This window comes from Musca vetustissima, unplaced genomic scaffold, assembly GCF_032173495.1.
Source record: "Musca vetustissima isolate MV318-11 ecotype Yass unplaced genomic scaffold, APGP_CSIRO_Mvet_v1 utg10349, whole genome shotgun sequence".
NCBI lineage: Eukaryota > Metazoa > Arthropoda > Insecta > Diptera > Muscidae > Musca > Musca vetustissima.
The window spans coordinates 122,394-141,239 of NW_026879760.1; the positions used below are offsets into that span (position 1 = coordinate 122,394).

The window sequence follows — 18,846 nt, forward strand, 5'->3', positions numbered from 1 at the left end:
TGAAAGGTAGTGGCGCGGTGTTGCAGCAATTTATGTTGGCGGCTAAATCTAAACAGCCAAAACGCCGTATAACAAATGAAGTTCCTTTTGGCAAAGATCTGATGTTTGTTTTACTTTATTTTGCCGGGTGGTTAAAGGGACCAGGGGGAGAATACCGCCGACATGCGACAAAGACCAAGTGGTATTTCTTCAGCCATATATTCACCCATAAGTCTGGCAGCAGCCATCAGCAAACACCGTCATCGTCAACCACAACAAAGTCAGTCATAGTGAACCATTGACCATCACCTGTGTGGTGTTCTTTGTTGTTTTTGACTCCTCTGCATGGAGTAGTTTTCATAAACAAATCGTTCGGTTCGGTTTCCTTGGCCTATAACACCGAACACTTTCATGCAGCAGTTCTGCAAGCAAGAAGTTGTCATCACAAACCAGATGACAACAACGATAATGTTTTACTGTGTTTTTGTTGTTGTTGTTCTTGTCTTGGAACATCCGATTTTGTTTGCCTTCCACGCAATGAGTCAAAAGTGTTTGATTTTTTTTTTTTTTAATAGGACCGACCAAACAATGATCATCGGCCAATCAGTCAGTCATTCACATCATCAATGATCATTTTTTTCATTCAATGAAGAGAGTTGCGTTATTTTGCTTTTTCTCTTGGACCAAGGAAATGCAATAAAACTCCTCTGTTTTGTTGAAGGTGCGGTCAGCTTTTAGCACACGGTTATTTATGGTCTAGATAAAATACAAATTTAAAGAAATGCCATAAAAAGAGGAATTCTTTTATTCAAATTTTTATAGATTTTTGGCGCCAGTTAGAATGACAAATTTGAATGTGAACTATACGAAGTTTTAGAGTGTTATAAAAAGGATTAGTCACTTTTTCAAAAACTTCCAATGTTCATAATAACATTACAGTTTTATAAGTTACACAATATCCTGTGAAATCAGCTGATTGTGAAATTAAACAGAAAATTGTGAATTTTTTAAATTTGTATAAATTTTTGATGTATTATCAAAGGGTTTTACAACTTAAATGATCGTTTATTAGTTTCAAGATATATTAATAAGGTCACCCAGCTAGCAAAAGTCAGCTGTTTCTCAAGTCGAATGTCAAAAATTTGGACGTTGTTTACGTTCTCATAATGGATGTCAATTCACAATAATGGATTTTGACAGCAAACTTGAGAATCAGCTGATATCCGACTGGTCTCCCTGGATGACCTTATTTATAGATCTTGATTAATTTACTAAAATTACTATTTTCTTTACATGAAACTTATGGTATATTTACACTGAACGTCTTTTATGATAAATCGTAATTTAATCGTCGTTCAAGTTGCCATTTCCTTTGTCAAATAAAGATGTCTGAAAAACACGTTTGGTGTAAATGTAACCTTACTTTGTTAAATCAATACCGTTTTAATTTTAAAAGTTTAGTCAGTTTTTTATACGTCATCCGGCTCCTTTTTAATACAAATCAGCTGATAATTATTAAAAGCTAGGGTTGCATAGTTTGATTTATAGCTGGTTATTGACATCAGCTTTTGTAAGTAATTCCTAAAAAATATATTTTTAAATAATAAATCACAAATACTATTAAACAGCTGACTATTTTTAGGGACTTTTTTTTTTTTTGATTAATCGATTTTATAGTTAAATTCTAAAGTGGAGTACACCCTACAAAACAAAAAAATAACCACAAAAAATGGAAAAAAAATAAATTCTAAAGAATTTATGTTTCAATTAATAATCTCTTTTTTGGAACGGTATAACAAAATAAATGTGGAAGTGTATATATAATTCTGTCATTCTAATTATAAAAACCATTTTTCCCTGGCAGTATGCGTTAAAATTTTCACAAAATTTATAATTCCACGATTCATCATTTGTTAATGACACTTGACCAAATAGTTCCGTTTATATATTTGCAAAATATATCTACACATGTAGATACAGTATAAACATTAAATAAATGTCACATCGCTTACAAAAATATGTAACTCAACATGTGTGAGTTACAACAATTTACATAATTTCCATGATATGAGGACATTATTCTTTCCCCCCTCGACCATGTTTGTTTGTTTTTTGGCCATTTAAAGTATGTCAAAACATCCATCATTGTAAGTGGCTGACAGACGGACTGGCTAGCTGGACACACCATCCATGAACGATGTCCGTAGTCAAACCGAATGAAAACTCAACTTGTTTTTCTGTGTCAAATGAACCTCTGATCTAGGAGTTAACAATTACATTGGGGCCAAAGCGCATTGCTACAAATAACCCGACGTTGATATCAACAAAACGCTACAAATGTACGGGCTAGCTGCGCGGCAAGGCAGCTGATATGGACAGATACAAGCAAACTTTAGACAACCGAACAGAACAACATCAACACCGGCAAACACTGAAGGACCAGGAAAATAAATGCGAAAAACAAGACGAAACGCATGTAATTAGATAAAAACATTTAAGTCCACTAAGATAGGATCAGGTTTTTTTACCCCCATGCCCAATGTGTTTGTTTATTTAGAAGGCATAATGCCTTTAATATTGATAAAAAAAAGTTGAAGAGAAGAAGAACATGAAGATGAGGAGACCAAAGGCCAGAAATAGGAAAATTAAAAAGAAAAGAAAATCATAGAGTAAAGCTTAAACAACAACAACAACATGAACAACGTACTGCAATGATAAGTTACCTGATGAACAACAGGTAAAGTTTGGAAAGAAAATGAAATTTTTAAATTCTGTATTTTTTCCGTTGGTAAAATGAAGAACAAAATGTGATTATATAAAAATTTTGCAGACAAAACGCTTAAAGGCAATAAGTTGAGGATGTAGTTTGACAGATATATAATTAGGGTAATAAAGTTCTCACTGCCTAATTAAAGTCTGCAAATTCGATCAGCTGTTTAATGTCAGCTGAGGGAAATTTTAATATTTTTTATTGAGGAAATCAGCTGGTTTCAAAATCAAACTAATTTGTTGAATAATCTTTACCGGAAAACTAACTGAGATAATATTTCCAACAAAAGTCAAAGAAAGTCATATTTTTTTAAATTTAATAATTTTATTTTCATTATATCGAACATTTATGCTCCTTTTCTATTGCATATATTTCTAACAAACTATTGAAAACCCAAATCCATCCCTTATACATAAACTAGTCCTCAAGGTTTAAATCTCTATTATGGTTATGAACAAAGTTTTTTTCTTCTATTTGTTGTTTAGTAGAAGTGGGAGAGAAATATGAAAACCCCTTGGGTTGATACAGCACCAAAAAACAAGTGCATAACTGTGATATAGACCAACAAACGGAAGTTTACATTGCGCAGGATCTGGTTTTCATTGGTTTGGTGGCGGTTATAGTCATTATGACCGAACAAGGTTGGCCGAAAACCATACACTTGCACATAACTTAATACAGGATCAACCATTTAGAAAATGTTTTATATTAAAGTCCCTTGGCAAAAAGGGATAAAAACGGAACATTCAACAAAATTTCCACCAAAAAAAGAACTCTAAACAAAACTGAAATTAAAGGTCTATCTGCATTTGTCCCCACAAAAGGTATAAATGATACAAAATGGAGATTGTGGCTTTGTGTGTTGGTGTGTGTGTGTGTGTGTTTAAAACTTTGTGTGGATACACATTGTGTTTACCAAGGAGTCCAATAAAACCGACAAACACACGTACGCACACACATAAAGTACAGCCTCCCCAAAGTATTTAAGATTGCGTGCGCGCGTAAAGAACAAAAAAGGAAGAAAACGACCGACCGTCCGACATGAAAAACAACAACGCCAAACACCAATGTCGAAGAAGAAGAAAAAAATCAAACTTGAAAGAACTTCATTATGGACAAAGCAAAGCAAAACGTGAACAAAAAAGTTACTTAACTTCTGTATCTGTAGATGACTGCATGACTGGCTGCCTGGCTGGTTGGATGTATCCAATATCTGCCATCACCCAGTCCGCCAGCAAGCCACCAACCAACCATCATCCCATTCTTTTGTATTCCTATCCCTCTGGCATAACACACACACACACAATTTTGTACACCTATTGTTTGTTGGAAATTTGTTGCTGTATCCATATGTATGTGTTTGTATGTAGAAGTGTGTGTGTTTGTATATTTGAACCACCACTTCTATACTCTTTGGTATCTTATTAAACGTAGCCATCATGTTCTTGTGTGTTTTTAGCAAAAGCAATGGTGGCCCCACCACCATAGAGGCAGAAAAGAGGAAAAGAAACTGAAAAAACCCAGCAGGCTTAAAGCTTTAACATTTTTAATAGCCACGACTACCAACAACAACAACAATTCATACATACATAGATACACAGCAGCAAAGTCAGCAACAACATCATAATCATCAGCCCAGTTGTATATAAAAGAGATAAACAGACAAACATACATACATATCTACATATATATAGATGTAGATATATTTACTACTTGCATACAGTGTTGGAAAAAAGTATGTTTATTTTTAAAGTTATGATTAATAAACTATGCTGAAATTTGAATGGATTTAAAGAAATGTAATAGTACGTTTACATTGTACTGCATTGCGTTAACCCAGTATGTTTAAATTGTCAATTCCATTACATACTATATGCCAAATAAATCCTCATAAAGTATTACCGAGTTAATCGGTAATAAGTTCTACAGTAAATAACAGAGTTATAAACATCATTCAATGACAATTTCGGCGCCCAACGTAATACTTCATTTTAAAATATGCCTAGTACTAATCAGCTGACTATTATTAGGGTTCTATAGGTTGATTTATATCACTCAAAAAGTCTATATTTACATTTTTATTGTCAATTACTTTAATTGATGACTTTAAATAAATGACGTTCAAGTTTTATTTTCTGCAAAAGCTGTCATTGAAGTTTTAAGGATTATCAGTTCAGATCAATTCGCAAATTATATACTTCATTCATACTTTTTTGATTTAGTGTATTTGTTTCCAAAACAAACCAGATTCTTTTGATTTCTGTTGAAAATGGGGGAGGGTTCGAGAGGGGGTCAACGTAACGTATAATCTCGTCTGCTCCGCCTTTATAAATAATGTATGATATCTACACCGAACCAAAAAAAAAAAAAAAAACGTTGATACCACCAAAATGAAAGACAAAAGTTTGGCCAAGGGTATGAATGAATATGGTTACGAGTTTTATGCTGTCAATATATAAACGTTCGTATATATACATATTTTTTCCTGTACTTTACACTTGCAATATAAGAAAAAAACCTAAGAGATATATTTTTTTTTTTCAAAAAAATGATAAAAACCAAACCCCAAGTGGAAAAAGAAAAACGTTTTTTAAACATCACTAAATACGTCAACAAAAAGTTTTCTTCAGGTGGTGCCTTTCCATTTTGGGGATGAAGATTTGTGGGTTGTTGGGAAAGTTTTCATTATTCTCATGGCCTTCTTTAATCTCGCTTTCCCCACCACCAACATGTACTTGAATCGAGCAAAAAGGAAAAAATTCAAAAACTTTTTTCCTCAATGTTTTTTACACATTGTTCTGAAGAAAAAAAATGTTGTTCTTGAACAAGAACATGAGTCTCTTTTTCCCCGACACAATTTTTGCTGCTAAAATAGAACAATGAAGAGCTACAAAAAACCAACAGAAAACGCTAAATGTTTTCTTTTCCCAGCTCTTCGAGTACACTTCAAACTTAATGGTTGTTCCCAAACAGAGAAAATAACAAAAAAATGTTTATAATTTACGGGAAATTTTTAGTGTTAGCAGCTGTTTTAGAAAACTATTTTAAAATTATTAAATTTGAAATTTTGTCTAAAATAAGCTTAAAAATTAAAAAGTTGATCTAATATCTCAAAAATACCAAAAATTTAAGGAATTTCTTAAAGTAATTTTGATACATGACAATGGAGTGTGATAACTAGTTTTAATATTTAATTTGATGTGTGGCCAGACAGCATTAACACGTTATAATCTCTTTAGCTATACTACCTAGCGTTTACACAGAACAATTAAACTACGAATTCTATTTTAATTCATAACTCTGAAATATATGATGCTAAATAACCTGCGCTATTTGAATAGCTTAGATAATTTGTATTTAAAATATAATAACTTTAAATTACAACCTTAATAAACAATAAATAATTATTATTTTTTCGTCTCTTTACAGAAAAACAACGGTTATCGTTATGTGTGGGTTGTGGTGGGCAAATTCATGATCAATATATCCTGCGTGTAGCTCCCGATCTAGAATGGCATGCAGCGTGCCTCAAATGCCAAGAATGTCGGCAATTCCTTGACGAAAGTTGTACGTGTTTTGTGCGTGATGGCAAAACCTATTGCAAACGCGACTATGTACGGTAAGTGTGTAATCAGCTGATATCATTTATCACCCAAAATGGACCAAGGTCTCTATGTTAATACTTTTTTAAGTTAAAATATTTTCCACAATAGAAAAAGTTCGCATTTTCTGTTTTACTTTAAGGGTTATAAGCTTAAACGATATACAAAAGTTGATGCGTTTTAAGTGATAACTTAGTACAAATATATTTAAAAGCGTTCCATCATCGATTTTAGAGTCCTAGAACAGTCAAAGGTAGTTACACAAAACAGCTGTCAAAATACGGTTATATGAACTAATTAACAAAATAGTTACGTCATGTTCACACTAAAGATAGTTATCATGATGAACATAATAAAACATAAAAAATAAAAAATTTAAAAACTGACATAAACGGCCGGTTATAGCTTTAATTTTTCAACGCTTAAAAAAGAACGTGAAAATGATTATCGAATATTACACACATACAGGTCACATATTTTCACTTCAGTTATATTCACAATTATCCTATTCGATATGTTTGCAAACAAAAATATTAGCAGCACGAAGAGAAAATAAAAACAGGCCAATCATCAATCATTCTATCAACCAGTCATAAGATCTACATTCGTATGTATGTCTGTAAATATATCACACATATATCATATAGTCAAATAAAATTTTGTTTACACAAAATTTAATTTGTATTTGTGCAACAAATTAGTTGTTGTATAGCAACTACTTAAATAAGCAACACTTTATGCCTGAAAAAAAAACCAACAACCAAAATTGGCATATATTCGCTATATTTTGGTTTAATAAATGTTTACATTACAAATTGTGATTGAATAATGAAATAATTTTGTAATTAACATTATGTGAAATCACCATGTGCATTTTATTAGATATTTTGTGAAAATTGGGTTGGTTGAGTGTAGGTGGTAGAATAGAATAAATAAAATAAAGTATAATTTAATTCGAATGTTTACATAGAATGCCAACATCGTGATATAACTATTAAATTGGTATTTAATGTAAACGTAGTCTTACTCTTTATTAAATGTCACTTACAGCTGATTGAAAAAAAAATATTGGCTAGTGTGTTTTCTTATAACTTACATTTTATAGCCAATAGATTTATATCGGTTATAATTCATTTTAATTTTACACAATAGACATTTTAATATTTTTCTCTGTAACATGTCAACAAAAATCAGCTGTTTGCCACCAGATTGCTGCCGTTAGTGTTTTATTGTTTATGACATTTTGTACATGTTTAGATTGCTCGATATTGTGGTGTCGGTGGTTGAGAAGTTGTGACTTTGTTTTCTGTTTAGTACGGGCCATAAAATAAATCAAACAAAACAATATGTAAATATTTAAACAATTCATTAACAACGCAAGCGTTAAAGTAATAAATTAGCACTTTACTCTTGTGTGGTTGATTGATGGTTCAACAAAAACACAAGTAACCAAAATAAAAGTAAAAAAACTAATAAATATTTTGAATTAAAGCCAAAAAAGAGAATAAATAAACACCAAGCAATATAATATATGCAAAAACACAATAGGCAAACAAATTGTCAGTTACTCTTTTACATGCTAATTTTAAATGTATACGAAGTTGAACTTGAAAATGTTGAAAAAATAAATATTTAATTTCATAAATCTAAACAGTTTACATGCTACATGTATTATATAATATTTGAGTGTGTATTTCGATTATTGATTTGATTTTTTCTTTGTTTGCAGATTATTCGGCACCAAATGTGATAAATGTGGCAATTCCTTTAGTAAAAGCGATTTTGTGATGCGGGCCAAAACGAAAATCTTCCACATAGAATGTTTTCGTTGTTCGGCCTGTGCGAGACAATTACTGCCAGGTAAATATCAATTGATTGATTTTTTTTCGTTGATTTTGTATTGTAATTAGTAATATTGTAATAATTGTTTTATTATTGCCATATTTGTAGGTGATGAATTTGCGTTAAGAGATGGTGGCATTTTGTATTGTAAAGATGACCATGATGTATTGGAAAAATCCTCCCAAAGTAGTTTGACCTCATCATCATTGGAAAGCAACAATAACAATAGCTGTAGTAATAACAACAATCATTCAAGTCTTAGCAATAATAATAATCATTCCAGCGAATTGGGTTCAATGTCAGGTGAGTGTTAAATATAAAAATGTTATAAAAAAAAAACAATATTACTTATTATCTTTTGCCGATTCCAACAAATGACAGATGAAAAAATAAAATATCTTCATAAAAACTTGTTTTATTAAAACATTTCAATCCCTATGCAAGAAACTTGCTTCCAAAATTGACTGTACAAAATGTAAAGGAATAAAGGAGGCTGATACTCTGAGAATTCTTTGCAATTTGACATTTACATGACCCATGTTATAATAAAGTCGTCCGATAAGTCCAGATGATTTCGCCCGAGCTATCAAAATGCTTAAACGTACGAAAACGTAAGCAGAAAATTTGACAGTGGGGAATTTTTAAACAAATTTGTCGATAATATTACAATATATATTACACGACCTGTTATATGACCTTGAGTCTATATATTATATGACGATTTACTTAGCATATATATTTTAATGCAGTTTAGCCACATATAAGCACTAGACATCAAAATTTCAAGGCTCATTTACAAATACAGGTAGAAATATAATCACAATTTGCGTTTTTTCGAAAAAAACACCGTCGGCAAAATGTTAACCTGACTTTGACATTGCTATATAATTGACATTTGATAAAGTCAATCACAAACTATTGAAAAATATAAATATATTTCCTCAATGGATTTGTACTAATGACATTTTGTACTAATAAGGGGGTTCAAATGAGAATATATGTCTGAAGAAATGTGTAGGATTATAAACGAGAATTCAGACCTGGCCTGTTATGTTGACTTTGTATGAAATGCCAGTTTATTAAGGAATATTAGAATCAAACATTATTTTTGAACTTCGTTTTCCATTATTCTTTTACAATAGAAAAAACAACAAACTTAATAAACATGCCAAGAAGTCCTCTTATGACTTTCCTTCTAAAAAAAAGAAAAAAAAAATTGTAAAATGAAGGCAATGGAGAAACATCGAATATTACTATATAGGCTTTTACATCTAGCCCCAAACATAAACTAATAGTACGTTTACGTTGTACCGGATTTTTTAACCCAGTGGTTTTAAATTATCAATTCCATTGTATATATGTCAAATAAATCCTCATAAAGTTGGTTAACCCGGTAAAAAGTTCTAATGTAAATGCGGTTTAAGTATTTTTTTCATTTCAAAATTTTATTTCATTTTCAAAAAATAGTAAATGCGAAAAATTCCTAGAACTAATAGTGTTCAACTACAGAGAAAACAAGCCGCACTTTTGTGAAGGTCTATGGCGGTAGGGGGAACAAAAAACAAAAATCGATAACCAAACAACATTCGATAATAATAGTACAAAGTTGTTGGTGTTGCTATGAAGTTGTCAGATATTGCTGCATATGTCACATCATATCAACGACATAATCTAGTTGTTTGACTAGAACAATGACAAAAACAATAACAACAACAACAAAATGAGACTAAAGAAAATATTACGCCAAACATCACAGTAAATGACAGAGTGAAGGTGTTGAAGTAAATACCAGACCAAATGGCACAATAACTAGGTACCAGTCATTCTCCTCTTAGAGTTTTTGCAAATTTAGCACACAAACGTCATTTATTTTATATTGACATATGTGAATTTTCCTCAAATATTTACTCAGTTATTCTCTCCCTCTGTCGCTTATTAGGCAACTTTTTATCTATAATGTCAATCTGAACAAAAAATACAGACAATGCCTAGAGGGGAAAGGGCGGTGGACGCTTCTAGGTAAAAATGAAGGAATCAATGTTCAATGCTTTGACAATTGACATTGTGCGCAGCCGTAGAAGATCTTCAAGACAAACCCAAACGTCAAACGAGTGCAAAGTAAATGTTTAATTGTTGCATTCAAGCGTTTAGCGCTTTGTCGTTGTTAAACAACACAAAAAACATTCGCTCAACAACTTCTTAGAAAATTTCTTCTTTGAAAAAAACAACAACGCGTGATCAACGTCACACTTAAGAAAACATACAGTGATGCCGCCAACAAACTAAGTATGTGTACATTGATGATAATCGATCAATTTGATCAAGCTAGCTCAGAGGTTTTTTAAACTTTAAAAAAATCTACAAAGCGTAAAAGTTGTTGCCTACTTCAAGGGGAAATACACGTAGAAAAAAAATGTTTTCATTTTATGTAATTTTTATCTTACTCCACATTCTATATATTATTCATAATAACGTTTACACCCGTTATTATGAATAATCTGTAACGTTTACACCCTCTTTAACATGATTTACATCACAATCAGCTGATGGATGTTGATTTTCTCACAATTTCTCTTACTGTACCTGTACAAATAAATAGCAACACGATATTTTTTATTTGACATGTGATTCTCTATGTTTTATTATTTGATGTTCAATTACAAAATTGTTGTGTTTGTAAATCTATCGAAATTATCCGATGTTAAACATTTTATGGCGGCAAGATGAATGTCACGGGTAATGAAGCCTCTGGCAATCTCAGCAAATGTTAGAATTGTTAAATGCAAATTTAAAAAAAAAAATACAACAACTATCAAAGCGCCCATCATTTATGCAACAATGTATCTTGTATATTTCACTTTGATCTTTTCTATCGTTCACCAACTTCAATCATACCGCAAATTAGATAACAGCATGTAATTAGGTTGTGAAACACGTCTTAATTATCAATTATCGATATTTACATTTTATAACAATATGATTGATATCGAAAAAAGAGATAAAATAGAAACACGAGGATTTCAATCTTTAACTTTTTTTGTCTAGAGATTCATATTAAGAAAATTGAAAACGTTTTTGAAAAAAATGTTTTAATTTGTTTGGTTGAAAATATAGTTTCAAGTTCCATCAGCTGTTTTCATTGCAAGTTCAGCTGAAGTTTACACAGGACAATTTATTCATTCAGTATTTGCCTAAAACGGCATATACATTAGAACTTTTTACCGGGTTAACCTACTTCATGAGGATTTATTTGACATATATGCAAAGGAATTGACAATTGCAACCTACTGGGTTAACGAAATCCGGTTAAATGTAAACGTACTATAAAGTTAGGCATAGGTAGAGAAATTAAATTGGAATAACCTTACGAAACTCCAATTCATACTGACTCTACTTTTGTTATAATAAATGCTTTTTATGGACCTAATGGACAATAATATAGGCAACTGTAACATCTGCCTTGGCCGATTATGGGTAATAATTTGACTTCTTAGTCTTTAAACACACTCATGGTTCTTATACGTCAAAACAGTTGTCACATACGGTGAACAAAAGGATTCTTTCAAACAAAAACATGAATGATTTTTTTCTTTCTTTCAAAATTTTGACATAAAAGACAATATCATTTATTGTCATATTATTGTGACACAGGCAATATGAAGGAGAAAAAAGTGACATCTTTAATAATCACAAAGAAAAACAAAAAATCATCCCTACATGGAAACGAAGTTAATTATATTGTTCTCACTGCTCTCCTCAGTAGTAAGCATATGTTTGCCAACAATGTCATACAATGTTGTTCGGCTCAAAAACAATGACCTTTGACACGAGCCTTCATGTTGTATACTTTTGATTTTCAATTCTTTTCTTTTACCCTAAACAAGGAATTCTTGAGTGAATCAAACAAAAAACTAGTATTCCAACTTGTTCCAAAACAATTGATCTTTTGCGATCACATTCAGACACAATGTCAGACAAAGGGAATTTCCTTTGATGTTCTTTTTCGGCTGGCTAAGAAACTAAGAATCGAAGGCATTTTCCATCTTGGCGTCTGCGAATTCGATAAAAAAAAACCATCAATTTATCAACATGTGTTGATATAACCAACCAACGGAATTTTCGAATTGCCATTCTCGATCGGCTACTCAAAACAAAAGTTTCCACATTTTTGGCAAATACAAAAAATTATAATTTTAGATATTGATTGATTTACCCTTGAATTTTGAATTGATGTTCTGTTCTGTTATTTTCTGATTGTTGGAATTGCAATGAAACGTATTCGATTAAAAGCCACAGCATGATTAAAATGTAGATTTTTTTGGTTTTTGATTCTTTGTAGACTCTGGCAGTGAATCTGGCTCACATAAAAGTATTAGGGATAAACGGCCTTCGGGACCATCGGATGGAAAACCAACGAGAGTAAGAACGGTGCTCAATGAAAAACAATTGCATACATTAAGGTAAGCATTAAATTGATGAATGATTTTCAATATTTGAGTATATTTAATTTATTGTGCAATTTTTACACCTATTACAGAACCTGCTATAATGCTAATCCGCGACCTGATGCGCTCATGAAAGAGCAACTGGTAGAAATGACAGGATTATCACCGCGCGTTATACGTGTGTGGTTTCAAAATAAACGCTGTAAAGACAAAAAGAAAACCATACAAATGAAATTGCAAATGCAACAAGAAAAGGTAAGTGTAAAGATTTTGGAACTGATTTTAGGACCACTTTATTAACAAATTTTGAATGATAATCATAACCACACTTTGTGGTGAATTTTGTTTTCCATCTGTTATTCTTTAACATTATCTAAAAAAATATTATTCCCATTTTATTACAGGAGGGTCGTAAATTGGGCTATGGAGCAATGCAGGGAATACCGATGATTGCCAGTTCACCCGTGAGACACGATTCACCACTTAATCTGCAGGGTATCGATGTACAGACATATCAACCACCATGGAAAGCCTTGTCAGATTTTGCACTACACGCTGATTTGGATAGTAATGGTGCCATAAATACCCATACACCAGCATTTCAACAACTAGTCAATCAGGTAGGTTTCCCTAAGATGTTCAATTCCACGAAAATATGTCAAATATAATACGATAGAAGAGAAGATTTGATATACATATGTAAACGTATTATCAGCTGATGCAAATCATAGGATTTACTCAGCAACTGTTTCTTAGAGAGTAAAAAATTTGTTCTAAAACAAAATATTGCGTAAAGGCTGTCTAAGATCTGATTACATATACGAAGACTGTCATTAGGTTCGTTCGTTTGCTCATATGTAAACGTAGTATCAGCTGATGCAAATCATAAGATTTACACAGCAACTGCTCTTAGAGAGTAAACAATTTGTTCTAAAACAAAATATTGCGTAAAGGCTGTCTAACATCTGATTACATACATGAAGACTGTCATTAGGTTCGTTCGTTTGCTCATATGTAAACGTAGTATCAGCTGATGCAAATCATAAGATTTTCTCAGCAACTGCTCTTAGAGAGTAAACAATTTGTTCTAAAACAAAATATTGCGTAAAGGCTGTCTAACATCTGATTACATACATGAAGACTGTCATTAGGTTCGTTCGTTTGTTCAATAATTACATAAATAATTACAAAATATTCCTCGCTTACCCAAAAGTCCAGTAAAAGAGAGTGAATTGAGAGCAGATTTGAGAGTTGTGTATTTGTAAATTCTTACAAAGAAAATTTTGCTCCGTAAGAATTTTCTTGCACTATCAGCTGATATTTAATCAGCTGTTTTCTTATGTTATGTAAACAAAATTGTTCTCAAGCAAATTGATTGTTTTGTGAATTTTATTTTGAATTTTGTATCATTAAGCATTAAAATGAATGAAAAGAACGCAAGTATTTATATACAACATTAATTTTCTCTCTTGAGAACGAACAATTCACATTTACTCTCTGCAAATTCTTACTGAGTAAATGTTACTGGAAGAGTTCCTGTACACAAATTCAACACTTTTGAAATATTTAAAGAGAAAATCAAAAACAATTTCTTTCACATTATTGAAAACAGCTCAGCTTTGCTCTCTCATTTGCTTCTCTCAGCTGATCGAATACCAAATGTTGCTCTATTGTGTAAAATTGAAATGACTCTTGAATATTATAGTACGTTTACATTTAACCGGATTTCGTTAACCCAGTGGGTTTCAATCGTCAATTCCTTTGTATATACGTCAAATAAATCCTCATAAAGTAGGTTAACCCGGTAAAATTTTCTAATGTATATGTCGCTTTACATTGCATTGGATTTAGTTAGCCCAGTGGGTTTCAGTTGTCAATTCCATTGTCTATTTGTCAAATACATCCTCATAAAGTAGGTTAACCCTGCAAAAAGTTCTAATGTAAATGCCCTTTTAGTTTTACAATAAATTTCCCCATTTGCCCCCATTTTCTAATTCAATTTCATTTCCTTCCCTTTGCAGATGCATGGTTATGATCTAAATGGCATGCCACCATTACAACCCCACCAACAAGGACCACATCCGCAAATACCGGGTCAACAAATGAACGGTCCACCCGGTGGCAGTATGGACTCAGGAATTACCTCACATCATCATCCGGACAGTACAGATTCCTATGTCACCTATTTGGAGAGCGATGATAGTATGCCTGGCAGTCCGTAGATAATCGAATGCAAACGTATCTAATTTGCTTCTTTTGTTGCTTCACAAACAGAAAAACTAACGTTGACGCCATCCTCAACAACATCATCATCCTGTTCCTCAGCATCCTATTCTGTTGCTGGCAATGCAGGTATCTCTCAAACAGTACAATACAACAACAACAACGCAGGACCATCATCAGCATCATCCATATCATCACCACCGACTTCTTCATCAACGGCTTTTGGATCACATGCAAATGCCAGCAGTAGCAGCAACAATGGAGGTGGCGGAGGACATATGCCATCGGCTACGGAACAATTGATGCAGATGCTGCAAAAAGTCACAGGATCACCCACATCAGCACCGACAGCGTCATCGTCGTCATCATCTGGATCTCGTTCAATGGGAATTTTATGAAATCTTCAAAGCTTTGAATGGTGATGGTTTAGACCACCGATTATGGAGTTTTAAAATGGCTTAAAACGGGCTTGTGCAATTTATGACTTCTATCACCACAAAGCTCCAACAGACGAGCTTTAGGCGATGCGTAACATAAGAACTTATTAGGGACTCATTAAAACTAACACTAGGGCAGAAATATTTGAAGTATAACCAAAATCTGCATTCAGATTAAATGATTTGAATAAATCGGAAAACACAGAGTTGAAGCCACAATTTTGTTCTCTTTTTTTTGCATCAATCCCAATCAGAACTATTACAATAGCCCCCATAATATTGACCCATATATCTACTGAAATCCCAGAGAAAATATCTGCAACATCTTTAAGCCCTTTTAGCCCTTGTGTTAGAATCCAAAAGTATTGCTTTTTTTATTTATAAATAAATTGTCAAAAATTAAGAAAAGCTCGTCAAAAATAAAAGTATTCAATATTTTCTTAAATTCAAACTTCAAAAAGAATACAAATACAAAAAAAAACAAGAACAACAAAATGCTCACTCACTTTTAAAGTTATTTCGTTTTAAAAAGCAAACAAAAAAGTAAATAATTGTTTATTATTTCTTTGTAAATTAATTCACATTTGTTATTGTAACAATTACAACAATTAATTGGTAATGTAAATATTAAAAACTGCATAATTTTGTTTATTTTTTTCTCTTTTTCAATATTTTGTTGACATTTTGTTCTTCGTTTTTTTTTCTTTAATTCTAATTTCTGAAATGGCAAGCAGATCCATGTAAAATCCCGCCAAAAAATATCGCAACATTTGCCATTGACTATTTTGAGGGGATTTCACATTCACAAATCATTAGACAACAACAACAACTCTGCAAGTAAAATATTAATTGTAAAATAGTATTATATTATTATAAATAAATAAACCTCGTTTCCTCTCATCTCTCTCCCTCTCTTTGACTTCGTTTTTTATTAGTTATTCAAATTTATATTTTTTCGATTGATTTATTTTAGGCATAATCAATACCAATACATTTATAAAATAACAAACAAACGCATATAGTACATAAATATTTAATAATTAGTCTTCTAAGTAAATATGTATTAACAAAAAAATGTTTATATATATACATACGTACTTATAGAGTTATGTAAAAAATGAATCACAACAACCACAACAAAAAAATAATTGTATTTTTAACTTTAATTTTAGTATTCATAGAAAATGTTTGAAAATTAAAGCAAAAAATAAACAAAAAATTATAATAACAGGATAACAAGTGTGTATTTTGATTTGCTAACAGTGTAATAAATGGGGTTCACTTCAATTAAACTTATCTTTATTTAAAAACCAAACCAAATTTTAAAGAACACAAAACAAAATGGAGTTTTCTTTGTAAGCTATTTGCTAGAGAAATTTGCCTGAGTACAAATGGTGTAACTAGGAATACCAATTTCTGATTAGCTGTTGAATTGAATTTGAAGTTTCTTACATACTTACTTAGCCGGCTTGTTACAGAACAGTTGTTCCATAAGCCGAGCTTAAAAAAGATTTCCAAGCGCATCGGTCTTGTGCGCACCTCCCCCAATTTGAAAGACCACGTTCCAAGATGTTGTTTTCCACTTGGTCTTTCCATCTAATTCGTGGCCTTCCCCTTCTACGGAACCATCAGTAGGCGCGCCTTTATATGCCTTTTGAGCTGGGACATTCTCATTCATTCGCACAACATGGCCTAGCCACCGTAGTCGCTGCTGCTCAATACGACTGACTATGGCCATGTCCGCGTATAAATGTTAAAGCTCTTGGTTCATTAGGCGCCGACATTTTTCTTTCAAACACCCCAAGAGCTGCCTCATCTGCTTGCGCAAGTACCCATGCTTCAGATCCATATAACAGCACGGGTAGTATCAGCGTCTTGTAAAGTGTGATTTTGGTCTGGCGGCAGGTGGCCTTGTTTCTAAACTGCTTACTTAGACCATAGTAGCATCTATTGATGTCATTCGTTTTATTTATGGCGGTATAAAATCTTTAACTACCTCGAAGCTGTAGTTCTCAAGTTCCACAGTTGGTCCGAGTCTACTGGACATCATACTGTTCACCTTTGCGTCTCGTATGACCTTTTCCAGCAAGATGCTAAAAAGATCACAAGACAAGCTGCCACCTTGTCTGAATTGTCGTTCGGCATTGAAGGACTCCGATAGGTCCTTTGCGACTTTAACTGCTGACCTTGTGCAACTTAAAGTTATCCCGCATATCCGTATTAATTTTACAGGAACGGATAGGGCTGTCGAATGCGGCTTTATAGTCGACGAATAGGTGGTATGTGTCGATGTGTTTTCGTGGGTCTTTTCCAGGATTTGGCGCAGAGTGAAAATCTGGTCAATGGTGGATTTGCCAGGTCTGAAGCCGCATTGGTATGGTCCAATAGTGTCATTGACCATTGGGATCAATCGTTCACACAGCACACTGAATATCACTTTATATGGGATGGGAAGAAGACTAATTCCTCTATAGTTGGCACATATCGTCTTGTCTCCTTTTTTGGGCACGGGACACAGGATGCTGAGGTTCCAATCAATGGGCATGCATTCCTCTAGCCAAATTGTACTAATCAGCTGGTGCATGCTCCTGACCAGAATCTGACCACCAGTCTTGAATAGTTCGGCTGGTAACCCATAAGCTCCTGCTGCTTTATTGTTCTTTAGCCGATTAATTGTTTTTCTGACCTCATATTGGCTAGGTGGTATACACTCTATACCATCATCTCTTATGGTTCTGGGGTATCTTCTCCACCGCCACTATTTGATACCCGAAGCTTTTCAAAATGTTCCTTCCTTCCTGTCTGTATCTGTCACCAGGTTTCCTTCTTCATCTCTACAGGAGGATGTGCCTGCACCAAAACCTTCGATTTGGTGTTTTACTCGTTGGTAAAATATGCGGATTTCATTCTGACTCCTGTACATCTCGATTTGCTCACGCTCACGTTTTTCTTGTTCTTTCTTCTTTTTTTCTGAAAACACGTTTCTTCTCTCTCCTTTTCTCCTGATAATTCTCCATCACGTTACGTGTTGCTACTGTCTGCAGGGTTGCCCTATACGCTGCATTTTTCACATCAGTAGCATTACGACACTCCTGATCGAACCATGGGTTTCTTGGTGGTGGTTTTTGGTACCCAAGTGTTGCTTTTGCTGCAGTTTGTAGGGAGTGGTCAATTCTTTGCCATTGTGCTTCTATACTATTATCGGGACAAGAAGTGTTTTCTTCAAGCAGATGGGTAAGTTGATCGGAGTAGACCTGTTGTGTTCGCAGCTTTTCGAGGTCGACTTTCCATGTTGTGTTAGATCGCACCTTTGCTACAACATTAAGACGAGTGCGAACCTTGGCTGCTACAAGGTAGTCTATCTATCACAACATGATCAATTTGATTTCTCGTTGTTTGATCTGGAGAAATCCAGGTGCCCTTGTGCTAATTACCATGTTTTTGCTACCTCGAAGTCAATCAACTTCATGCCGTTGTCGGATGTTTCTTCATGAAGGCTGAATTGTCCGATTTTTGCATTAAAATCTCCTAGCAGAATTTTAATTTCA

General features: G+C 33.1%; 1 protein-coding gene across 1 annotated transcript in view; it reads left to right on the top strand.

Moving 5' to 3' along the window:
- The window catches only part of LOC133324880 (insulin gene enhancer protein isl-1), a 45,335-nt gene extending 30,310 nt beyond the window's left edge, over positions 1-15,025 (top strand). The window contains exons 2-8 of the mRNA XM_061533707.1: positions 6,179-6,368; positions 8,081-8,211; positions 8,302-8,496; positions 12,533-12,653; positions 12,731-12,893; positions 13,043-13,258; positions 14,660-15,025. Of these exons, the coding sequence (XP_061389691.1) occupies positions 6,179-6,368; positions 8,081-8,211; positions 8,302-8,496; positions 12,533-12,653; positions 12,731-12,893; positions 13,043-13,258; positions 14,660-14,860 (1,217 nt within the window). The 3' untranslated portion in view covers positions 14,861-15,025. The remainder of the gene's footprint in view (positions 1-6,178; positions 6,369-8,080; positions 8,212-8,301; positions 8,497-12,532; positions 12,654-12,730; positions 12,894-13,042; positions 13,259-14,659) is intronic.
- Positions 15,026-18,846: the final 3,821 nt, after the last annotated feature.